This window comes from Mytilus trossulus, chromosome 8, assembly GCF_036588685.1.
Source record: "Mytilus trossulus isolate FHL-02 chromosome 8, PNRI_Mtr1.1.1.hap1, whole genome shotgun sequence".
NCBI lineage: Eukaryota > Metazoa > Mollusca > Bivalvia > Mytilida > Mytilidae > Mytilus > Mytilus trossulus.
In genome coordinates, this window is record NC_086380.1 from 8,475,781 (window position 1) to 8,503,426 (window position 27,646).

The window sequence follows — 27,646 nt, forward strand, 5'->3', positions numbered from 1 at the left end:
TGATGACGCCGTGCTTTGTTTCCACCATGCGTATGAGCTGAAACTCTATATAACACAAGACGTACCAGTAATGGAGCAGACGCATTCCATGGGGATTATCATGACTGTTTTATGCATTTCATCCTACAATGTTTGTCTATTTTGGCAATAAAGTGAAGTTACAAGCTATACTACATACATTAAATTGGGAAATACCCATGCAACAGCTGTAAGAAGAAAGTATGTTTCAGAAAAGGAAACATTTCCCGTGTAAACTGCCGGTTCAAGTCAGAATAACGGAGGAGGGAAGTAATTGTTCTTCTAATTGGCACAATAGTATGTTTTATTTTTGGCGCAAATGATACCATGTAATTTTAAAACAGGTAGCGCAAACGTAGCATCGGAGAAAAAAATGTTGTGGCGCAAACGGATCCCTCCCGACTGGCCCGAGGTGAAATTGAATTACCCGTCAGAGAAAAAATCCTACTTCTTTGCTGAGCTTACTATAATAACAATAAAAAATTGTGAAAATCTACTCAAAATAAAAACACATATCATTATGTTAAGGTAATTTATGGTTTTATGTTGGAATTCATCACCTAATTCATCTATATTACATACATCACAAACTCTTTCTGACCTATCTATGTTTAAAAATTTACCACATCTAGATTTACATAAATCAAAAGGTAATATAGTTAAATAATTTCCACTCCAAATTTTCCATTTTACACTCTGTAATGAAAACATTTAGATGGATTGATGAATATTTTTGTCTGCCGAAAAAAATTACAAATAAATCATGATTTTCTTTTATTATTCTGTCACTAGTTCACAATTTTAGATAAATTATAAAACTTTCCAACAATTGATTATTCATCCAAACATCAACATTACCACATTCAATAAAATATCTTTTACATAACTGCCATTTAGAATGATAAACATCACCACAGTCGAGTCTATTCAACATTTTGTACAGTGTATATGAAATTTTCTCTTTTTTACCCGTTACCATACGTTCCTAAAAACCAATCATTCTTGCTTTAATGCGAATAGGGTGGGACAATTTTACGAAACCATATATACTATATATGCAATTTGGCGTAGTTTTTTTTTTAACTTTTATAGTATATGATATTTACAAATTCTAAATACAGTGAGAAATTCAACAAAAATATATTTTTTGCATTCCCCATAACCTTAGCACTAAATAACAGAATATGTGTATTCATAGCAACACACACTCATATTAAATTATCTATTGATACCGTAAGCACAATTTTCTGCAATACAAAAACGTAGCTTCTGATAAAAATAATTAGACACGACGGAGTTATCTCCCATGTGAGACGAGGCGTGTTCTAAGTCAGGTGTGAAATTCTAATTTACATGAGAAGTCGCACCTCCTTTTAAAAATAAACATGGAGAAGTTGTCGGACAGGTTTTTAACACCGTTATTGTCATGGTTGAAATCTCTCAATGAAAGTCTATTTTTAGAAAGCAGCATTGAATTTTCAATACACCCAAGAGTTGATCCAAACATTGGAGTTTTAGGGAATACCCTTAAATCGAAACGGGAGGGACGAATTAGCAGTTACAAGGATATGCATTAAACCACCGGTATTCACAGGTAAGGGACATATGCGGATTCGGGTGGCTATCTGTCTGACATGTGTTGTTTAATGTAAACAGGTAAATGCATGCACCCCAAAACAGGAGAGCACTAATATGTCAAATAAAAACATTATTTCATGTATATTATCAATTCCTTATAAAATCTTATAATTTCGACGAATGAGATTTTAATAAATTGGTGTAAGCCAGAACCAGATTCGTTAGTTCAATGCTGAGGTTCAATGATTCCAAACAAGCACTGGTTTTCTGTAAAAATACCTTTATGCAATTAGTACAATAAATTAAAAAAAATGTTTTGAAAATATTTATTTTTATTTTACAATTATTGTCTATGAATCTTTAGGGTTAAGGGCATGATACAGTTTTTATAAGTGGAAAGGGATAATAAATATAAGTTGCAATAAATTGTGATCCAATCAACTATTAATAAATATGTTTAAATTATGATACAATTTAATAATTTTTACTTTATAATAAAAAAAATATACTTCTTTTTTTCTTCTTTTAGGGATAGTTGGGTCAAATGTAAACATTTCATTTTCTTTGACATTTCTATATTTTTGTCACTTTTTTTGTGACAAAAGAAAAACATGAGCAGATTGCAATGATCTTTGTAAATTCTTCACCAGTAAATGTTCCAAATTTGTGTAACTATTTTTTGGAAATATTTATTTATTATAAGTTATACCAATATATTGTCAATAGGCTATTTGCCAATTCCTGTAATTGACTCTGTATCAAATTAGAGATCCCTAAAAAAGTTGTCTCCCTTATGAGGGACATTAACTTTTATTTACAATGGAGAGCTAGCAGAAAGAACAAATCTACCTGTGGAGAAATTATTTTTTTGTGAAAAATTAGTTAAACAGTGGATACATCACTTTTAATTCATCATGCTTTGCATTGGTTGAAGCCAATTTTGTCCGGTATGAAACCAGTTTATGATTCACAAAGGTAAGTAATTTGTTTAAAAAGTGTGTAATAACAGAATCAAATCGGTAATTGGCAAATGGACTATTGGCCCCCAATTTTTTTATGTTTAGAGTTTTCCTTAGCAAAGCTAGTATATATAGACTTAATTTCCATGTCTCTATGTAAGGAGTGGGGTATAATTTATGACCTTTGCTCACAGTACCTTTTTTTTGTGGTTTACAAATAAAAAAAATCACAGAATTTATTTTGGAAACAGTTAGCTCTGCATATGTTATAAAAAATAAAAAAAATAATAAGAAAATTACTTTTAACAGGCTAAACAGAAAACTAACTTTTGATATACACATGATATGGGTATAAAACTTTTTGAGTCGAGTAAGTTGTAAACAGCAGAGAAATGTGCAATAAAATATTTATTTTATTTTAAAAAAAACAAAAAACTTTTTTTTTTAAATTTACGTAAATTACATGTATCACTGATGCAATGCATTCATTGATGATATTATTTACATTTTTATATTTCTTAATTTCAATGTATTTCCAGAAAGAAGATGCTGAAAACACTGTTTGTTTTTGCATGCCTTTTGGTATTGGGGAGCACCCAAGTTACTATTCAGCAGCAGACATGTACAGATTCATCACAGAAAGCAACAATAAAGGCTGGAGCTGATGCTTTAGTGGGTGGACTGTTCAGTATGCACTATGAGGGGACTGGTGGCTACGGATGTGGCAGTTCTACCTTAAACAGTTAGTATATGTATACATATTGATTCAGTTATAAAACACATTTGATGGTTGTTTTTTATTTATTATACCACCAAATCATGGTACGTCACATCCGTCACATCTGGTTGTATACGAAAGTAGGTTGAATAAAAATATTCACTTGAATCCTTCATTTTATTGTAGTAAAACATTTCTGTGTCATAAACATAATATGTCTTGGGTATTTCAAAACACCATTATTTTTTATTTGGGATTCCTAATGAATATTTTGTAATCTTGAGGTTACATGGGGACTAAACCTTGTACACAGATAAAATAAGGGGAGGAATTTGATTGGTTAACTTCCAATGTTGATTATTTTCTTATATGCAATAACATTTTATGTGAAATTTTTTCTATAGTACTGGACAGGATAAAACTTTACTCATGCCAAGTATTTCTTTATTTAAAACAGAGATAAATTCGGCACATTTTTTTTAAAAGTGCAAATTTAACAAAGACTAATAGGGGAAATCAATGGTGGTATTACACCTTATATTGTCGATAAAACAGTCTTAAGTTCCATTTATAGTATACTATATTCATATGCAAGGCAGATTCTATCAAACAGGGGTGATATTCACAAAAATGATCATCTTTAAAAATATTGATTACTTACATGAACAAGTATTGTTTCTATTTTTTCAGACATTTTTGGGATATGTTTCATAGGGCTGTGACTCAAACAAGAATTAATCTTCTACAGAAATATTCATGACTTACATTTAACAAGAATGTATCTTTTTAGATTATCTTTGTGATATGTTTCATAGGATTGTTACTCAGACTGTTGTTACTTTCAATCTTCAAATATATCCTTGTTTGAAAAAAATAAATCACAATATATATATATATATATATTCATGATATGCAAAAGTATTTTATAGTTATAAATTATGGCTGTACTGTGCATGACTTTTGTGTAAATAAAATACAAAAAGGTGCATTATTTAAGTTGAGTATAGAAACAATCCAACAATTGTACAACTTACCAAAAAGTATAAGGAAACATTACACCTATCAATTCACTTTAGATGTAATTACTTGTAGAATTTTGAGATGAATTATCTCCCTTTTTTTTGGAAATTATGATTTTGTAGCAAAATAGGAAAGACATTCTCTCAATAGAAGCACTAGTATATACCTTTATATGGTAGCAAAATCATCACTAAAGTGTGTTTTTAAATTTTATTATGCATGTATAAATAATTGCTGTATATACATGAATATGATATGATATATGTTTACAATATTTAATAGTTACCATTTCTATTCATAGACATGCAAGCATATGAAGCAGTTCGATGGGCTATTGACAGATTAAATAAGAAAAATGAAGAACTTAATGGTGAATTTCTGACTGATAGCTATATACCTGGTATTACATTAGGTAAGATTGTTGGTATGCAGAAAGTAGTGGGCGGAGGGCATTTTTATTGTACATTTTTAACAAGGAATTTGTTAAATCTAATTTGAATACTCACAACATTTTGTGAAATAGGATTCTTGAACTTTTGTTTATACAGAGAAAAACTGTTTCGTGCAAAAATCTTCCTCATGACTTTTCCTAAAATTATCAGATGACTGCATATAGGAGTTAGTGCCCTTAGTGATGATGTTTCTCTTCCCATTTTATATGAATTGGGCAATTATAATAAACTACACTTGTGCAAGTAAACATGATATTCAAATGAAGATAAATATAAAAAAGTAAATACTGGAATGGTAGACATGGCAATGAATTCATTTATAGAGTTATTTCCCTTGAATACACTACATGTACATCATTGTCATGTATAAAGACAGCATTACTGTATTATGAAGAATTTCTGTTTACTAACATTTTAGTATACATTTTCCTGGTATATTTGTATTGAATTATTTTGATTGTACACAATAAATATAATTTTTTTAAATTTGCACTATTTAATTTTTTGTTAGCAACATTATTAATAGAGAATTTTTTTTTAATTTACAGGAATGTTGTCACGTGATTATTGTGACAGGAAGTACCAAGCTGTCAGTGATGCACAGGAACTATTCCCACAATTCTTATCGGAAGCCAACGACTGTTCTACAGATAATGAAATAATACTTGGTAAGAATTAAAATCAATGTTTTTCCCTTATCAAATAGTTGATGATCACACAATCAAATTAGAATGGTGCATGCTATATATATATATTCAATAAAATACTTTTAGCAAAACCTGATCAACAGTGTCAACTTACTGGTGTGATTTTGACATGAATCTGAATACAAGATCCTAGCACAAATAGAGTGTGTAGGTATAGGAAGATGTGGTATGAGTGCTAATGAGACAACTTTCCATCCAAGTCACAATTTATTTAAGTAAATCATTTAATATAGGCCAAGGTACAGTCTTCAACACCAAACAGCAAGATATTAAGAGCTACAAAAATGAGTGTAAAACTATTCAAACCAGAAAACCATCCATGCCAACAGTCTAATCTATATAAAAAAGGATAAATAAAAAACACTTATGACACATCAACAAAAGACAATTACTGCACATCAAATTCTTGGCTTAGGACTCAGTTTAAGCAAATGTTGTGGGTTTAAACGTTTCAATAGGTACCAACCTTCACCCTTATCTGAAACAATAGTGTAACATCACAACATAGAAAGACACCCTATAAAATATCAATTGAAATAGCTTAACTCAATTATAAGAAATATTTGTTTATTACCATATATATAGTGTCATTCACATTTTTTTTTTTACATAATTCAAACTTTGAAATGAAATTAATTGAGCTAAATTCTGATAAAATTTATGAGCCATTACTAGAGGTCCCATATCAATTTTTGAGACACACGTTTACAACCTCCAGACTACATACATGTATATCACAAAAAAAATCTTTCATCTTAAATTACTGGCAAGTCATAAACAATCCTTGACAGTATACTGTAAACCAACTTATTTTCGCGAGCGATTTATGTTTGCTACTTTGTGAGTAGAAAAATATCGTGAATATAAATCGTCGTTAATATGTCAATCTTTGATCTTTCCTTAATAAACTTCATCAAGTAAATCAAATAATTGCGAAATTAAATAGCAGTGAAGTGGTCGAGAAAGGGTAAAACGCGAAATAAAGTATCCGCGAAAATAAGTTGGTTTACAGTACTTTCAATCAATTTTAGTTGTAAGATTTTTTTGTATGTAAAATTTAGGTATTTCATGTATTAAGCACAGAAATAACATATTCAAAACATATGACTTTAATGAAATCTCATCAAAAGACAAATGTAATGTATCAAAATGAAGTTAGTTTATGTTAACAGAAATATTGTATCTAGAACTGTGTGAAGTTTGTAATTTTCATGGTGAAAAAAAATTGAGGCTAATTTTGTGAATCTTCTCCACGATACTTTAGATTTTGATGTAAAATTACCATACTTTACATTTATCAAAATCCTAACCATGCAGTTACCTAACCTTATCCTGACCAATCCACTAACATGTTATATTATTTCCAGGTCTGATTGGTGCTACTACAAGTTCAGTGACAGAAGAAGTCAGTACTAAATTCTCTGCCAAGTTTAAGGTTCCTTTGGTATCTTATTCATCAACAGCTACTAGTCTCAGTGATACAACCATGCACCCATACTTCATGAGGACTATTTCCCCAGATGGACCCCTCATGGAAGTAAGTAATTAACATAACGTGAAATATTTGAAAGGGATATATATATATTTTAAGAATGGAGCAGTTGATGTTTATGGTAGATTAAAAGGCAACTAGAATAAAATAAAAACAAGCTTCTACAACTTATTGAAATGTTTCACCTTTTAAATTTTCTTTTTGCACATAGATTCTTAATGCAACTTTTGTACAGACTCCTGTTTATTCAATATGACATGAAATTATGGTCCAAGTACCTTTTTGTGACCCCTGGCAGTATGCAGCTAGGGCTGATTTCCATTAGTCCTCTTATTGCTTTTACTCTTATGAATTCCGGAACTCTTTGAATAAGGCTTTATACATGTAGATGCAACCAAACTTGCACATATTCATAGATCAGGAAGACCCAAAAAACGATATTTTGATTTTTTATTTGCACAAGATACGAATAAGATCAGTTTTCTACAAATTTCAACATTAAGAAATTAAATAAAAGATGAAGAAAAGTTAACTTATTGTTTATTTATTTTACAGGCATTGATCAGAGTTTTACAAGAGTTGAAATGGAGTTTTGTCAACGTTGTTTATACAGATGATACGTTTGGTAGAAGTTCCTACAATGAGATTCGTACACGTCTAGTTACTGCCGGAATCTGCCTAACACAAGGCGTGGAAGTGTCATCTACTGACACGTCAAATACAGCAATGGATAATCTATTACGGAAACTGACGGGGTCAGAATCAGTTGGTAACATCTATCTAGGAGCATCACAAATTGCTGAGAGTTTGCTAAATAGAGCTGAATCCTATTCTGATGCTGGTAAACTACAGTGGATTTTCACAGATAGTTTAACATTGTCCAGCTCTTTTACCGGAAAGAAGTATCCAAGAGGTGTTATATCTGTTCTTCCTGGTTCTAGAAAGATTACAGAGTTTGAAGATCATTGGATTAGAATCAACGCCACTTCTCCTTCATCAGAAAACCCTTGGTATAAAGATTGGTTCATGACAGAGTTTGATTGTTCCCTACCAGGCACTACCAACCCACCACATAACTCTAAAGCACCTTGTAAAATTCCCACTGAGAATGAACGACGTTTTGCCTTCGTCCAGGACCAGTTTGTGGAACCAGCTGTTCATGCTGTGTACACCTATGCAAATGCATTGAGACGTGCCCATGTAACCAAGTGTGGGGGAGTTGCAGGCATGTGTAATAACTTGAAATCCATGACGACAGAAGATTTTTATCAAAATTATTTAAAAAACACTGATTTCACTTACTCACGGGTGGAAAGAGTTGAAAGTATGGCATCTGCTCAGTTAGAGCCGTACAATGCACCTGCTAAAGTGAAGTTTGATAGTCATGGTGACCTGACTGATTACAGCTTTGAGATTTACAGTTTCAATGATTATAGCACAACTGGTACTTACAAGTTTGAAAAGGTCAGTCATTAATTATAGTGCATGTAATATTTTATTGCAAACTAGATTTTTAATACTTTAGATAATTTCTACTTTAAATTTATATTACCATACATAATTTATAGTTTGAGAATATCTGAGATAAGCTGCTGAATAAAAGAAGTTTAAATACAAATAGAATACATGTGAGGTCTAAAAGCATGAAAATAATAAAGTAAGGACTTTTAAGAAACTTAGGAATGAAAAAGGACCAAAAACAGTAGATGAATTAAGACTATGAAAATGGAGAAAGAAATAGCATGATTCATCCAAATGTAAAGGCCAAAATGAAGAAAAAGAACGAGGGACTTTTTCTGAAAGAAATTAATGACTTGAAAATGACAGAAACCCATCAACACAGAAATGTTTTAGACATAACTGTTTGGAATTATTTTCACAATATTTTATATTTTTAAATTTATTTTTAAACCAATTGAATTACATGTATCATCTTAAATATGCATGAAATTTTTGCCTCCAGACATATGTTAAACTCCATCCATTTATTGTAAATTGTTTCATTCTGTACACAATATAATTTAAGAATCTTATTTTTTTTTGATAAACATGTAATTGTTTTTTTTTTTTAGGTTGGTACATTCTACAACGGAAGACTAGAAGTTGTCAATACCAAGTTCATTATGTATAATGCAGCTAGAGATGCAAGATTACCATCTCCACCTCCCTCTCCTTGTCCTACATCTCCATGTGCTCCATGTTTAGGAGCAACTTCAGAGAGTAAGTAGAAAAGGTGTTAGTCTGAGAGATATGTGTTGCCTGTTTTGGTGTACTGGTAATTTAGGGGAAAATCACTTACTACATGTACATGATATTGTATAGGCGGTTATTTTTTGGGTGTAAAATTTTGTGATTTTCATTGAATAAGGTGTTTGAAATATTTTGGCGTTTATTATTTTGGCTCATTCAAAACGTTTATCAATACCTTTGCAGTTTACCATTAAGATATTCAAACATAATTATCTTGTATAACAAATGCACAGGTTTTGAAAATATATATATATTTCTTATAATAAACATGATGAATGCCTTTTTTTTTGGCACATGAACATAATGTTATACACATTTTTATGTACAATAGTTATATACACTAAACAAGTAGCTTTAAATTTTGTTTTCAAATATTACTGGTATAATCTGATAATACTTCTCACATTATTCCTAAAATATTTTAAGAAACCATTTTATGGATTATAAAGGTTAAGATATATATCACATTTGCTTGAATAGGAATTACTTGGTTGGTATCTATATGTTAAAATTCTGACATTGATATATTCATTTTGTTATTTGGTTGAGGTATTTTACTGTACAATGTAGAATTATTTATCTTTGTGGGCATTACTTTTAATGGAGTGAGTAAAAATTGTATTTTATTTTCATGAATACTTGGTTTATGAAAATATTCTACATGCAAGTCTTTAAATAAATGTTATTCATTGAACACTTAAATTCATTCACACATTTGCACAAATTCATGGTAGATAGGACCTAATGAATAATAATGAAACCAGTCAGTATATATGTACATATTTTCTTTGTAGGTTTATATATGTATCTTCATGGTGATGTCATTATGAATGGTGTATACCCTGTCCATATGGGAGGCAAAGAACCATTGTCATGTGGAGATCTCTATAAAAATGGTGCCATGTTAGTGGAAGCCATGAGGTGGACCATTTCTCAAGCCAATAGTCAAAATTTATTGAGAGGAGTAACACTTGGAGGTTTGGCTTTAGATGATTGCTTTTCATCTTTAAAAAGTATCCATGAAGTTACAGCCATACGTCGTCACAACATGGCAATTATGGATGCAAGTGGAAATGACCTTGATCCAGATTCAATTGATGGTTACCATGGTGGCTATTTGACAGGACTAGTCCTCCCTCTTGCTAAACTGATAAACACCATAAAACGTCCACAGATTGCCATTAACCCAACAAGTACAGATGATGGAGAATATCCATACTTGATACACATGCTTTATGGCGTTGATAAACTAATAGAAGCTTATATCCTTATGTTGAAGAAAGTTGGGTGGAACTATGTTCAAGCTGTATATGATCCAGATGATTTCGCAATGTCATTTGTAAGCAAGTTTAAAGAAATGGCAGGAAAGCATGGTATCTGCGTTGTGGCATCATATGAATTCTCAACTGGCATGACAGCAAATGACATGGTTGAAAAGCTACGAAAACATTCCACGGTTCATCCTGTTTTAACAATAAGTATGGAACCTCAAATAAATAAAATATTAGGCAGTCTGAAATCCCAAAATGCTAGTGATCAGTTTAATATGCTTACCATCATTCTAGGCCAATCGTCTGAAAACTTTGCCGGATATCAAGATGTTGCCATGGGAACAATAAATATCAAATATCGTATGCCTGATATAGCTGCCTTCCGACAATATTTATCAAACTTAACCCCAAACACTGCTGGCAGTGCAAACCCATGGTTTACACAGTGGTATGAAACATTGTTTAATTGTTCACTGGATACCAGCAGTATGAGACAGTACACGTCAGTTTGTAACAGGAACACAAACGTTGGTTCTGCTCCAGGTCTTTTCTATCACAGCTCTGTCACATCAGCCATCTACGGCATTTATGCATTTGTTTTTGGCCTGCATGGAACATTGCTTGAAATGTGTGGACCAAATTACAATGGCCTCTGCTCAAACTATAGAAATGGCGCCAACAAGGGAGATAAGCTGGTTGAAAAGATAAAGTCTGCTGTATTCAATGTAGATGGATTGACTAATATCCAGTTCAGCAATGGTGAAATCAACTTCCCATTGGAATATTACTACTGGAGTGGTCCTACTTCTGCCTGGATAAAAGTAAGTTTGTAAAATTCTACAGATAAAAACCTTGTTCAAAGGCTTGCAATTTAGGCAGATGTGATATATTTGGAGGCTTTAATGGAATTAGTAATTCATCATTGCAATTTTTTTAGTTAAGGATAAATTTCTGTTTTTTAGGTCTCAGTTTCTTGATTTTTTCAAGGGATACATTATTGTTTCAAAATAATTTCAGGTGTTAAGAAATGTGGACAAATATGTTGTCACATACAGAATCACAATTTCTTTTTATAAAAGTTGTTTATGATATTGATATGTTTTTAATACATTTTTATACACCAGACAACAAAAGAGGGTACATAATTTATAACAAGAAGTCAAATTATCCTCTATTTCTTCTTATGTATTGTAGGTTGGAGATTTTAATCCCTCTGGAGGTACCTTTTCATTCAGTGAGAATGATGTCCAGTTATATGGCAACAGGAAAACAAGTCATGTGACCTCATCTTGTCCAATGGTATGTACACAATGTCTCTACACCTTTCAAGAACAACAGTACATGCATATAGAAGGAGATCTCCTCATTCCAGCTATATTTGACATCCATTATAAAGGAAGTGGACCATTGAATTGTGGGAATATTAGAGTAAGAAATGGTTTTCTGAACTCAGAAGCATTTGCATATGCATTAGAATATATAAACAGCGGCAATTCAGCAATTAAATTAAATGGCGTTAAATTAGGTGGTGTTGGTTTTGATGGTTGCATGAATCCACTCAGAGCTAATGCTATTGTGAGTGCATTCCACTCTCAATGGTTTAGGAATGATGATGGTAGCACTAAATTTGCCTTAGAAAAGTCGGTTGGTTGGATGTTATACGACAGTGAGACCACCATTGACGTGAGTGAAAGTTTAGGTAATTTTAATATACCTATTATAACTCCTGCTGCTACATCTCACATCCTAGATGATAAAACCATGTTTAAAACTTTCTTCCGTACAATCCCGTCAGATGGTAATGTAACAAGAGCCATGGCACAGTTGGCCAAAGAGCTGAATTTTGATTACATCATTACTTTAAATGCTCCAAACAAAGAAAGCAGAGACGCAACGGAACAATTCAGGAAATACGCTAAAGCGCAAGGAATCTGCATTGCGTCATCTTATGAATTTGTCACTGATGGGACAGTGGACACGTTAATGGAATACATAGCTGATTCATCTACTAGGATCGTTGCAGTGTTTACATACCCTGATCAATATGTCGAAGAACTCCTCATGGCAAAGAGTCGTAAACCAGAAGTGGCTAATCTGATCTTCATGGCTAATCATCCATGGTCCACTCCCGTTATTAAACATACTGCTCTAAGATTTGCAGACAGGTCACTTATGTTTGGATCATCATCCTATACAACAAAACTTACAAAGTTTAGAGATTATCTAGCAGGGAAGCAGTCCTATCCACACAACCCCTGGTACAATGAGTTCTACCAGGCATTCTATGAATGTAGTCTGGGAACCGCATGGCAGTACCAGTCCAACTGTTATCCACTTAGATCTCTTATTGGAGGTAAGCTTGTGATACCTATACATATACAAAGAAAGATGTGGTATGATTGTCAATTAGACAACTCGTCACAAGAGACCAAATGACGTTGCAATTTTAAAAAACTATAAGTCAATGTAATGGCCTTCAACAATGAACAAAGCCCATACTTCATAGTCAACAATAGTAGGTCTTGATTCTGTCTTTTTTTTTAAATCAGAATGCATAATAAAAATGAAAATCATGTTTATTGAAATGAATACATCTGTTCTGATGTCACTCATGTTTAAGTATAGAATGTTTTTGTAGTGTTATCCAATTTTCCAACTCAGTGACAAAGCATGGTTTACAAAATCTTCTGCTTTAAGGGGGTTCGCGGGTCTAAATCATTTATATAAGATTTCTCTATATTTTTTTATAAATGAACTTTATCTTAAAGTTAATAGAAAAATAAAATAAAAAAGTGGGGTCACCGTTCATTTGCGCTCACAATTTTTGTAAAAGTGTTTTTTTACTGTTGAAGTAATAGGAGAAATAAAGTTAATATCGAAATAAAAAAAGAAATTTATTACAGAAATCGCTCAAATTTTACAATAATTTAGGTTAAGTACAGCTTATATGTAAATTATATTAAAAAATATCGGTCACCGATGAGTTGAAAAAAGATATTTCAATTTTAAAGCAAAAAAATGGCATTTTTCCATCAAAGGGAGATAATTTGGAACTTTTTCAATGATGTATACATTTTAAAAGTCATCTGGGGCCAACACGAATTGATTGTTTTGAATGATTTTTGTACCATATGATGAAGTAACAACTACAAATGGTAACAAATAAAATTTGTAAAGAAAAAACAAATGTTTAATTTTTTCTGAAATTTTTATACCCTCGAGCCTCCTTAATATGTTCAAAATAAAGTATTTTTATAAAGTATCATTCCCAACTAACGTAACACACTAGATCTTTACAAAATGGGCTAAAGTCAAGATTTAACTCGTTATAAGGCATCTTCAGAAATATTAGATTTCAACACATTAAAAATATGAAATTCAAAAAATAAAATATAGAGACTTAGTTTTATATGTTTGCTCTACATTGAAACAAAGAGAAATTGTGTGTGGGAATTCCAATCCAGATTGTGTCAGACTATTATACTATGAAAAGTATTTTGAGTCTTTCTGACATCATTTACAAAAGTGACCGTGCAAGTTGACTTGCAATGTGATAGTCAGTTCTTCAATAAAGAAAATAGACAAAAGTAAATAGTCTCTATCAGTCTTTTAGTTCCAAAATAATTTGACTTCGATTAAAGTGTCAAAATATATTGAAAAAAACAACATTTAATAAATGGAAAAAGCTTCAAACAATATCTATAACATTCATAAAATACCATTGTACCTGTATTCAATGTGTTGTCTTAAATCTATTTTCAGATAAGTTTGTTGAGGACATAACTACATTACCCACAATCACAGCTGTTATGGCCTACGCTGAAGCTATTAATAGAGTCCTTATAGAAAAATGTGGACAGAATTACACTGGTATCTGTTTTAAGTAAGTAATTCTAGTCCTGTCTTTTGGTATATATATTGTACTGCATCATACAGGGTGTTTTAATCAGTCAACTTCATTCAATAATATGCAGAAATAATTAGATATCTTCTGATTTGATTATTTTGGAGGTACAAATGTTAGATACAATGTTATTGATTTGCAATTACAGCTAATGCATGTAAAGCAAAACTTTGGTTGGCTTGCTTGCTTTGTTTTTATAATTGTTTATATAAGCTTTGTAAATAAGATTGACATCTTTAAACAATATATATAGACATAGTTTAACCTGTATATATAATATTTGAATTTAATTGGGTGTTATCCTAATGATTGTACAATATAAAAACAATGCAAGCAAGCTAACTAATGTCTTGAACTACATGGTTTAGGAAATTAGCTGTAAGTTAAATTGTGGATCCTTTTGATTGTTTAACAAAAACCTGTGAATAAACTTATAAAAAATTGTACTCAGTTGAAAATCAAAAGTTATCTATTGTTATTCTATCACTTTATTATAATCGAGTTATATTTGATTATTTGATACTTATTCTCAATATTAATTTAATTTAATTTTAATTTAATTTTTTCATTTTTAGATATTTTAGTGATGATGATACACTTCTCCGATTGATGGCTCACCTTGATGCACTTAGTTTTCATGATGTCATAGATCAGATGTTTTACTTCATAGAAAGAGAGTCCAACCAGAACCTGACTATTTATAGACTTGATTCTGTATCGTCTTCAGTGTCTAACTTCTATAACGTAAGCATCTATTCACTTGGCATATTTATTAAATTGAAAGAAAGGTATAATCAGGAACAAGAACACTAGCAGTGTAGGAGCCAGTAGTCCTTTTCACAAAAAACCTTAAGTGTAAAATTAATCTTACAATAAAAATGTTCAGTTGAATTGTTAAGGAATATTTGAGACTCACAATAAATTTTACACTTAAGATTTTTTTGTGAAAAGGGCTACAGTATTGGCTAGAGGGGGCATTATTATTGTTTTATGATATGTTCTCCTCCAGAAAAATCAACGAAACACTTGCCACTGGACATTAAAAACAATTAATTGTCCTACCAGCGAGTTATTAATTTGCATATGGTTGAAAATTATACTAGAAATTCATCGGATTAATACTGATAGTTATTGCAACCTTAGTTATACAAATACACAAAGTCTCAGGATGCCAATGCTTAATAAATTCTAATGGTAGATTGAAAATAGTTTGTGAAATGGAATTTTATATATCATTAGAAATGGTTACCATTGTTAACCTTGAACAGATATATAAAATAAAAACTGATGACAAAGCAGATATTCTTAAACAGATAATGATATCCACTATTCATATCAAATTGAGTGTGAAAAATCATTTGTATGTTTGTATGACGTGAAAATTTGTTAACCATTAGTGGTAAAACCTTTTTTTTTAACACTACTCCTACTATATTTGAAAATAAATAACCTGATTATCATTATTAATAGGAAGGAACAGTAAAACAAGATAGCATTAGTCTAAGAGACAAGGAAGATTTGAAGAATGAGTATTTGACCATTCCAGCCACTTGTACTGGGGACTGTTCTAGCTGTTTGAATCTAGGAGATGGTACAGAACAGCTGACCTACCTTACAGGGGATATCATGCTTGTTGGTAAGGAAATATATGCATAAAAGTAGGCATACATGTAAAATAGATATATGTGTACAAGTAGATATAGTATAGGCATGTGTGTAAAAGTAGACATATGTGTACAAGTATAGGCATATATGTAAAAGTAGACATATGTGTACAAGTATGCATTTTATATGTATAGGGCATGTTTGCTAATGTGACAACTATCCTCCAAAGGACAAGAATGTAGACATCTGTGCATGTCATTGTACAGGCTTCAAAGATTAGATTTTCCAATACTTTTATAGTCCAGAACATGCTTGAAATATTTGCCACTGGTCATTAGGCAACCAACATTCAATCAGACCTTTCATGAATAACTTTTTAATATGTAGAAGTTTGCTCATTATTGAAGGCTTTGTAGTGACAAACAGTTGTTAAAAAGAAGATTACTGGTAACATATTTGTCAATTTGAACTAAAAAGTTAAATGTTTTTATTCTTAAAAATCTTTTATTTCAAATGACAAACAATGTTATCATATTTTTTTTAACGTTTTCAACCTTTTCATTTTGAAAGAATAAAAAAAACATTCATTGAGGAAATTTAATTTCAGTTTCATAATCATAATTATTATATGCATATATATATTTTCAGGTCTATTTGATATTCACAAAGCTGGCAAGACACCCTACACTTGTGGTGAAATAAATAACAAACATGGACTTCAACTCTTAGAGGCTTTCCAGTATGCTGTAGAATATGTAAACGATAAACGTGGCATCTTTGCCAACATTCTAGAAGGTGTAAAAATTGGCTATGTAACACTAGATGTATGTCAAAGTCCAACAAGGGCAGGTAACATGATTGCCAATATCCACAGTAAAAATATTGAACTTAAAAATGGCAACAATGTTATTAATCCATCAAGATTTGATATATATGTTGGACCAATGGACAGCGCAACTTCCATCCGGGTAGCAGATGTTCTGAATGCCTTAGGAATACCACAAATCAGTTACGGAGCAACATCACTTGAATTGAGAGACTCGCTGAAGTACCGATACTTTTTACGAACTGTCCCTGCAGATGATAAACAAGCAAGAGCAATAATTTCATACCTAAAAATGTTTGATTTACGAAATGTCCAGGTTATCCATACATTCAACACTGTTGGAGATTTTGGACGTGAGGAATTCAGTCGTTTAGCGTATCTCAATCGTATATGCATTTCACAGAACATCACCATTGGCCAAGATGGAGAAGTGTCTGAACTAGAGGCAACTAAAGCACTCAATCAACTTAATAATTTTACAGATGCAACCATTGTTATTTTGTTTGTTGATGATCCAGTGCCACTTTTGAAAGTCATTGAAAGATCACAAGATATAAGAAACAAATTTGCCTTCATTGGGACAGACAAATGGGGACAAGATCCTGAAATATGGGAAGGACTAGATAATATAATGCGGGAAAAACGTGCAATAGCTTTTGATGTTGAAACTGCAGATCTGCGCCTCTTCGACCAGTACTTGGAATATAAAACGCCAGAAACATATACCAACAATCCTTGGTTTAAAGACTATTATGAATACTTATACGGATGTTCAGTAGATCGTATTAATTCACCCAATCCATGTCCAACCAAACTGAATGGTCTTCCAAGAGCTAATAAGTATATCCAAGATCCTTATGTATTGTATGTTGTCAATGCAGTTTTCTCTGCAGCCCTTGGTGCACATGATGCTTTGGTAAAATCTTGCAGAGCTGATTATGGCGGTGTGTGCAATATTTTTGTAACCAGTGGACAGAGAAGACAAATGATTTTAGATGGTGCTAAGAAGGCAAGGTTTACAGATGCCACAAAGCAGCCATTTTACTTTACTTCAGGAGGAGAGAGCGATAGAGGGTACCATATCTGGGAACCAATGCAACAGGGTCAGACATATGTTTTAGAAGATGTGAGTATATAGAAATCTAAAAAGATTATGAAATGATAAAATTAATGAATATAAAAAAAGGAGGTGAAAAATACCAAAGGAACATTTAAAACTCCATAAGAAAAATATCTAACTATGATAAATGGCAAAAAAGAAATTTGACTAAAAGATGATTATTCCACAAAACACTACATAGAAAACTATAACTCAGCAACCCAAACCCCAGCAAAAAGGGGGTTTGAACCTAGGTACTCTGAAAAGGTAAACAGATACTGCTCCATCAGTGGCATGAGTGGCACAAAAATGATTAACAATAGGGGTGAACTCATATGTTCTGTAAGGGTTAGCAGATCCTGCTCCTCTAGTTCTACCATCAAACATGATAAAACATGTTATTAATCATGGAACATACAATTTTTAGCTCACCTGGCCTAAAAGGCCATGTGAGCTTTTCTCATCACTTGGCATCCGTCGTCGTCGTCTGTCGTTGTTAACAATTTTTCAAACATCTTCTCCTCTGAAACTACTGAATGGATTTGAATGAAACTTAGCATGATTGTTCCTTAGAGTATCTTGCACAAAGTGTGTGCTTCGATTTTTGATCCGTCAAAAAACATGGCCGCCGTTACTTAAAATAGAACATAGGGGTCAAATACAGTTTTTGGCTTATATCTCAAAAACAAAAGCATTTAGAGCAAATCTGACATGGGGTAAAAATGTTCATTAGGTCAAGATCTATCAGCCCTGAAATTTTCAGATGAATCAAACAAACTATTGTTGGGTTGCTGACACTTAATTGGTAATTTTAAGGAAATTTTGCAGTTTTTGGTCATTATCTTGAACATTATTATAGATAAAGATAAACTGTAAACAGCAAAAATGATCAGCAAAGTAAGATCTACAAATAAGTTAATATGACCAAAATTGTCAATTGACCCCTTAAGGGGTTATTGTCCTTTAATGACAAGTTTTCACAATTTGTTCATCATATTTGCTAACTTTAAAAATCTTCTCTTCTGAAACTACTGAATGGATTTGGATGAAACTTAACATGATTGTTCCTTAGATTATCCTGCACAAGGTGTGTGCTTCGATTTTTGATCCGTCAAAAACATGGCCGCCATTACTTAAAATAGAACATAGGGGTCAAATGCAATTTTTGGCTTATATCTCAAAAACGAAAGCATTTGGAGCAAATCTGACTGGGGTAAAAATGTTCATTAGGTCAAAATCTATCAGCCCTAAAATTTTCAGATGAATCAAACAAACCATTGTTTGGTTGCTGCCACTTAATTGGTAATTTTAAGGAAATTTTGCAGTTTATGGTCATTTTCTTGAATATTATTATAGATACAGATAAACTGTTAATAGCAAAAATGTTAAGCAAAGTAAGATCTACAAATAAGTCAATTTGACCAAAATTGTCAATTGAACTCTTAAGGAGTTATTGGCCTTTAAAGACTTTTTTCACAATTTGTTCATCATGTTGACTTACTTTAAAAAATCTTCTCCTTTGAAACTGCTGTATCAATTTCAGCCAAACTTAGGCTAAATGAGTTTTAGAGTTTCAGAGTATCTAGTATAAATTTTATATTTCATTTCCTTGTATGTCAAGAAACATAGCTCCTATGGCTAAAATAGAACATAGGAGAAAATGATTTTTTTTTTGGCTTTTGAAGAAAAAAAGGACGATTCAAAGAACATTTAAATAAATTGAAAAGCCAAAATAATCATTGATGAGAGATTAAACCAAAAAAATTCAGGTGAGCGATTCAGGCTCTTGAGAGCCTCTTGTTATGATAAGTCTCATTATTCACGTACAATGTTTATACATGTCAGTGAGTGGAAATTTTTTAAAAAGACTAAATTAACCAAGAATGGAATCAGAAGTTTAATGTTAATCATATATTAAAAAATTAGCTAGTTAAAAAAGAAATTTGTCAGATTAAAAATTTGATATTTTATAAATGATATTCTTCTGAATTTAATCAATTGTATATATAAACAATGCTTAGAATAATAATTGTTTATTTGTCCTCAAGCATGCTTATTGAAATAGATTATACATTAACCTATTTATATTTCAGGTTGGTAGTTATAACGACAGCCATTATCTCAAAGTTGATGCTACTCATGACCTTCAGTGGACCTCTTTGTGTGATACACGAGAAACATGTAAGTGTGTCTTTCCAGATTACCAGCCGTCACGATACATGTTGAAAGAATCATCAAATGACCTTAACCTTGTGTACATTTCTGACATCCATGCAGCTGACCCTTACAATAGTTTTGCTTGTGGACCTATAGATACAGCCTCTAACTTTCAGAACTTAATGGCATTTTATTATGCTATGGATTTAGTTAATCAAAATATAGACAATAGATATCCAGCTACGTTGAAATTAGGAGGAATAGCTCTAGATACCTGCTCATCTGCAAGTAGAATTGGACAAGATTTGTACAGTTTGTTGAGTGGTGAAGGAATTTGTGGAACAGGAAATGAAGGCCAAGTTATCTCCCCTTCGACTGTAATTGTACATCTGGCTAAAAATAGTGCAAATGCAATTGCCACAAGTAGTATTTTGTCTCCTCTGAAGATGACATCCATGAGTCAAAGCGCTACATCCGTTGAACTTAGCTCTGATTTACATGATTATTTCTTACGAACAGTACCTCCAGATAATATTCAAGCCATTGCAATGGTAGAGGTCATTCAGCGGTTTGGTTGGGATTACATATCTGCTGTATACACTGATAATGCTTATGGGCGAGCAGCTAAACAAACACTGTTAGAATCTGCACAGAAGACGAGCCCCAGAATATGCGTCTCTCAAGCCATAGCTATGCCTGTAGATGCTACATTAGAACAGGCCAAGACAATAATAGATGATTTGAACCAAAGAGTTGGTGCAAGGGTCGTTGTCTTATTCGTAACTGGTGCACATGCTCGTTTATTACTCCAAGCTGCAACAGAACGTCAGCTGACCAATAGATTTATTTGGCTTGGTAGCGACACCTGGGCAAACAGTGATTCAATTGTCAAAGATTACGAGTACACAGCTGCAGGGGCCATAACCATTCAAATAAATTCTCATGAAATAGAAAACTTCAAAACATATTTGAAATCTCTGACACTTCGGGACCATAAAGGAATTCCTGATGATTGGTTTGAAGAAATCTATCAAAAATTACATCAGTGTAGAATCTTAAACAGTGCTGTTAGCCAATCATATTCTTCCATATGTACTGGTGATGAACAGATCACCGATGACATGGTCCCACAAGATCCATACGTTCTTCATACCATCATCTCCGTATTCATGGTGGCTCAGGGATTGAGTAGGATCGATGAATGTACCTCATCCTCTCTTAGTTTGTCTGCTTGTTTGACGCTACAGGCCAAAAAGAATGATCTTATCTATAATGCTATCAAGAATGCTGATTATAATGTACTACCCCAATACATCAAGGACCCGTTTACATTCCAGTTCACAACAGAGGGGTATGGTGATGTGGGATACAATATCTTAAACTATAGAAGGAACCAAGTCACTGCTAAGTTTGAATATGAAAAGGTAATAAAAAACTTTATAAAGTGGTACCAAATATCTCAACTTAATTTGGTTTGTTTAATTTTTATAAAATTTTGTCAAAATATTTACTTTGCCACTCATCATTTCTCAAACAGAAATATAAAAATTTCACCAAAAGTATAACCAAACACTTCATTGGAGAGTTTCAATGGATGTATAGCAGTTAGACGAACACTATTTTTGATCATTGAGAAGCTTAATATTTGATTAACAATTGAATGAAATAAAAACTTTCAGATGATATTTACCGAGTTATCTCCCTGTGGTGTTATATACATGTACTACCTAAAATATGTATACATTTTCATTTGTGAAACAGTTGTTCAATATAACCATGTAAGAAAAAAAAGACCCAAGTGACCCAAAATAATTAATAATACAATGTATAAGCACATATTATAATGAAGACAACTTCAACTTGTATTACAATGTATTATATTTGGTTTAATTTAAAAGTTTAATTTAAATTTTTTGATTCAGGTAATTTGATTTCAATTCTGAGCAAATTAACAAATAAGATTGTAATGGAATATAGTAAAACATGTGTTGTAAAAACCTGTATTTAGATTTGAAATTGTGTTAAAACTTCAGGTCATTATACCTCTAAGTGTATAACTCACATATTGTAAAATACCATGAGAACAATTGCTGAAGACTAGACAAACATGTCTCAATTATTTCCCCTGAAATGGGAGAACACTGTATTGTTCATGTTGTGAAGTATTTTTGCATCGATAAAAAAATTAAAAATTGGCTCACAAAACAAACTATTGTGTACAATTTGGAAATTAGTATGGCGTTCATTATCACTGAACTAGTATATATTTGTTTAGGGGCCAGCTGAAGGACGCCTCCAGGTGCGGGAAATTCTCGCTACATTGAAGACCTGTTGGTGACCTTCTGCTGTTGTTTTTTTATTTGGTCGGGTTGTTGTCTCTTTGACACATTCCCTATTTCCATTCTCAATTTTATCCAAAAATTATTTAGAGAACAAAATACATGTATCTAATAGGAATGATCACTTGAGGTGTTAATGTGTTTTATACTTATTGTTCAGGTGGAGATGTTCCAAAGTCCATGTTGTCAGTCCAAACTTTTTGTGCTGACATGAATTGTCATTGATATTGTTATATTTATAAATTTACTGTTTACAAATTTTTGAATTTTTTGAAATACTAACGCTTTTCTATATCAGGCATAGATTACCTTAGCTGTATTTGGCAAATTTTTAGGAATTTTGGTCCTTTTTAACTTTTTTGGATTCGAGCGTCACTGATGAGTCTTTTGTAGACGAAACGCGCGTCTAGCGTATACTAAATTTAGTCCTGGTATCTATGATGAGTTTATTGTCACACTTTTTAAGCAGTTATTTTTTTATTTCAGCTTGGTACCTACCAACAGTCCTTGAATATAGATAGAGCTAAATATTATGGTTTTAGTTTTGTTGATTCTCGTAACATACCAACATCTAGTTGTCCAGTTGGAGTGACCTGTCGATGTTTGAACAGTGACGGCACAGTAGAAGAAATAAAACGTACTGGTGTGTCTGGGATATCCTATTACCAGTTAGAGAATGGTCAATATGTTGATGCACAAACTGGACAGATCGTTAAAGTAGAGGGAGAACCTGATATTGATGACCGATTCCGTGACATCTGGGGAATTATTGTCGCTACATTGGCGGGAATAGGTGTCTTCACATCTTTATGCCTGTTCATCTATTTGCTTGTTGTTTATCCAAATAAGAGTGGCACATCTGTTTTAGGTTATATGTTGATATTCGGTATCATTCTTCTGTATGCATTAATATTTCTTTTTATTGCCCATGCAACAAGAGAACTTTGCGCCATGAGAAAATTCTTATTAGGCGTATGTTATTGTCTTTGCTATTCCTCATTATTTGTTAAAATTGTTGATTGTTGGCGTTGTAAGGGCTATGCTGAAGACAAAGAAATTAAATACGAGAAACTTGGACATCCATTAGGACTATTTGTGTGCACCATTCTCCTTGTTTTAGTACAGGTAATGATCAACGCTGAATGGATGATACTTGAAAAACCCGAAATAGAGAAAATACTGTACAATAATTTTATATGGCCTCGTTGTACCCCCAACGATTTCTACGACGAAGGTCTCATACTGTCTCTCGTGTATGTAATGTTCCTCATTCTATTGACAATATTCTTTGGTATAGCTTCACTTAGTAATCCAAAGAACCATTATGAAGCTAGATGGATCTGTGGGATAGCTGTTCTTAGTGTTCCAGTGTGGGTGATATTCGCAATAGTGGCTATCCTAGGCCCTGTAAAGATGGGAGATGCTGCCATATCGATAGGCTTACTACTGAATGCCACTATCATGTTGTTCCTGGGTCCTATGAGGAAGTTGTATCTTCTGAACAAACACCAAGAAAGTATGGAAGAAGAAGATATGAAAAGATTGGATAGTCAAGGATTAGGAAGTAAGTTTTGGAGTAACACTACATCAATTTATTTTTTCAATGTGCATTTATGGAATGCGTAATGATTTTCATGTGTAGGGCAGAGACGTTTTCATGTAATTTTGTTTCTTTGGGTATTTTTTTTTATAAAGAAAGTGGATAATATGTTGGCTTGTATCCTAAAAAAATATGTTTTACCCAATATATGAGGATTTGTTTAAAATGTTCACTTAATCAACTGAACTATGTTTAAAAATACAAAAATTGATAGGTTGAGTTTTGACATTGTGTCTTCAAAAGATTAAGAAAAAGTCAAGTCATATGGCAAATGATTATGCACATTATACATTAAGACCACTGAGATGGTTATCAGTTTAAGTGTCAATATGTCTAAGAACCATGCATTCCTGAAAACATGAAAAACAAAAACCCAATAAATATTTAAAAGGGGTACAAATATTATAATAAACATTCAGTTCCTTTTCCTGTTCTTTTAATTCAAGATACAACTTGATTGAAATGCACTATTAAAAATAACTATTAAGGGGGAGCTAACTCTGTAATTTGCTATTATTTTAACCAAACAATATCTAGAGATTGCATGAATTACTATAAACATGCAGAAAAAAAGACCTACCATTTCTAATTTAGGTGTAGGGTAACTTTAAAATGAAGATGGTTAGGTTGGTAGTCAGAATATTATCCTTAAAATTTTTTATATACTGTTTATTTTTCTTTTATTGTAGCTGATTATGCCTCCATGTACGATAGACAGTATGATAACAGTCCAAGATTTACCGAGGGACAAAGTTACTATGAAGCTAATATGCAATCAGGTTACGAGGCTAATGGTCAATCAGAAGGTGGTCAGAGTTACCGATATGAGGAACCATCGGGAGGAGGTGGTGGCTACAGTTTTGAGGCAGAATCAGGGCCGGGTTATACCTTTGAAGCTTCGGCACAGTCTGGCTACGAAGAACAATCAGGTTATAATGAACAGCGTACAAGCATCTGATGGAGCAGACGCATGTTGCTTAGGTGGTGAGATAGGTATGCATGTTGCTTTGTTGTTGAAATGGGGAAGACAGTTTCTTTTGATAAATATGAAAGTTTGTCATACAACCAGACATATTTCATAAGTTTTAGCTATTACAATGATAAATGAAAGTGATGATCAATGATTTGTACTACTAGTATCTCTTATTTATTTTTTTGAAAAACTTCGGAATTTAGTTTTATTGTTGGAAACAATACACAGCTGAATAATGTGGACAATTGAATTATTAAGCTAATTTAGTATAGAGTGTTATTCTAAAGAAGCAATAAGTATAAAACTTAATTTGAGAACCTGATCTATTATGAAATGTTTTCACTGGAATCTTGATTAAGTAAGTATGCAATGCATGTTGGGTATGAAAGTTTAATTAGTTATGTCGTTAAAAGATGCTTTTGCTGAAATTTAATTTAAAATGTCTGCCTTTATTTAAATAAAGAATGATCAATGATTTGAAGCAATATTTTATATGACTTTAAAAGATGCTTTTATCAGCCTTTATTGGAAAGATGTTCATTGATTTGGTATGACTTTAAAGGATGCTTTTGCTGGATTTTATTTAAGATTTCTGCCTTTATTGGAATAATGAATGATCTATTCGTGTCCAGGAAAGTTGTGCAAGTTTTGATTGATTGCTTGGATGCACAAATGTTCTTTTTTGTATTTTTTTTTTCAAAAGCTTTATTAAGAGGTGCAATGCTTTTGTGCATGTTTAAAAAGATAAACTGTTTTTATTTGAATAAATGATGATATTGGTAGAATACAGATATTTTTCTGGACAATATTGGTATTGTATAAGCTCTTAATTGTTTGTGTATATTAGGTTTTGAATTTTCTTCTTTCATGATAATTTCAGATTAAAAATTAGTTTCAAAATCACACCAAAATACTGTTCAGATTTGTAGAGAGATTTATAGAGAATTTGAATACCTTTATTAATGCACATAAAACTACCATTAATTGTAAGATTTCTTAGGATTATTTATTAAGTAAAATGGAATAAATGAAGTGGCTTTTCTTTCCTGATTTTGCCATTTTCAGTTCAATTCATTTTATATGACTATGTTATGCAAGAGGCTTGTTAATACATGTAGATCTACAAGCATTGTTATATGTCATTAAAAATTTATTTCTAATAAAATTTTTTCTTTATTTTCAGTAATTTTAGCTATGCAGTACTGAGGATCAGCATAAAACTTTTGCTGCCATAGTCAAAAGGAAGATTTTTCTATGTCTTTTAAGATTAGTGGTTTTGGAAAATAATCTTTCACTAAAGACAATTCAATAAGTTACAAAATAAACAACATTCTACTGTATTTCGGTTTTGTAATACCTAATTAGTTAAAACTTTTTTTTTTTTACAAGGTAAAGATGTTTCTTAGATTTGTTTGTATCTTACATATTTTACAAAGTTGCTGAATATAAAAAGAACTAAACTTTCTTTACACTTGTTTTCCTTATCTTTAAAAATATTTGGTAAAATATTCATTTAAGCGTTATGCATAAATATTCTTTAGTATAAAATATGTACTGAGTTTTTATTGTATGGATATATAATTTTGACTTCCTTAAAATAGTAAAATCTTGCCATTTCCATTTTCACATAATTTTATAGTGAAATTGGTAAATACTGAAATCAGACAAAGAAAGTCAAACTGATAGTTGCAGACAAAAATTAAAACAAACAGCATTATGGGAAATATTATTGATTAATTAGTTCTTGACATGAAAATTGGGAAAATCAGATGGATCTGACATTTGAAATTTTGTTAAAGATTTATTTCATTAAACCAATTTTCATTCATTTCATTTGCATTCATTTAAATAACCAAATACATTTTACATTTATATATATGTACATGTATATGAAAAAAATTGAAACTTTTAAAGAAAAAGCATTAGTCTCTGTAAAAATGATATACAATTATAGATTAAATTTACAGTGAAAAATGTTACTAAAAACAAGAGTTTTAATTGTGAGACACTTATAATTGTTTCATTTTGAACATGTATGTAATATTTGCCACTGGATATAAAACAAACAACAATCAGTGAAATTTTATATTTGTTTAGGTAAATTTTTAGTTAAACCGTAGTGTTATTCAAAACTTGACTGGTAGCTTATCAACTTAGTTTATACTCTTTGAAGATACTTTGAGTTATGTCCCCTTTTACCTGAAATCATGGATCTGCCAGAATTTGGCCACTTATAAAATTGTCTCATACATACACAAATAAGGGAAAGACACATATAAAATATGTATGTTTGTTAATGCATAATAGTTGCCATGTTTGTGATAATATTTTTTATATCAGTGCTTTATTTTGATATTTATACTCAATGTAAATGTTTATATATTTGTAAATATAAATAGTGATATGTGTGGACATTCCAAATATGTTTTTAATAAAACGATATGTAAAATGTTAAAATTACTTCATTTTTTATACAACCACAATTTTTTTTTTGCATCGTATGATAGTATTACCAATGTTATTTCAACTGATCGGGAGAGCTTAGGTTTTTATTTGCATAAGGAAAGTCTATTTGAAGATGTGTGTAATAAGGATGATTGCTGTTATAATTATTATTGAATTCTAATCACCTATCAGTGTCAACAAATGCACATACAAAAGAACGGAGTGTATGATAT

The 27,646-nt window shown here is 31.7% G+C and overlaps 1 protein-coding gene across 1 annotated transcript; it reads left to right on the plus strand.

Annotated features, from left to right (window-relative positions):
• Positions 1-1,410: 1,410 nt before the first annotated feature.
• On the plus strand, positions 1,411-27,425 carry LOC134728234 (uncharacterized). The gene is made up of 17 exons (XM_063592772.1): positions 1,411-1,612; positions 3,095-3,297; positions 4,595-4,705; positions 5,294-5,413; positions 6,820-6,989; positions 7,500-8,408; positions 9,017-9,164; positions 9,989-11,286; positions 11,660-12,818; positions 14,228-14,348; positions 14,945-15,113; positions 15,840-16,005; positions 16,623-17,926; positions 19,993-21,480; positions 22,882-23,959; positions 24,685-24,988; positions 26,152-27,425. Exons 2-16 carry the CDS (start codon positions 3,102-3,104, stop codon positions 24,951-24,953), a joined length of 8,706 nt encoding a protein of 2,901 aa, XP_063448842.1. The 5' UTR covers positions 1,411-1,612; positions 3,095-3,101; the 3' UTR covers positions 24,954-24,988; positions 26,152-27,425.
• Positions 27,426-27,646: the final 221 nt, after the last annotated feature.

Coding starts and splice junctions, on each gene's coding strand:
- LOC134728234 (XM_063592772.1), top strand. CDS start 3,102: ATGCTGAAAACACTGTTTGTTTTTGCATGCCTTTTGGTATTGGGGAGC. Junction 12,819..14,227: donor ACTTAGATCTCTTATTGGAG/GTAAGCTTGTGA, acceptor ATCTATTTTCAG/ATAAGTTTGTTGAGGACATA. Junction 17,927..19,992: donor AGACATATGTTTTAGAAGAT/GTGAGTATATAG, acceptor TTTATATTTCAG/GTTGGTAGTTATAACGACAG.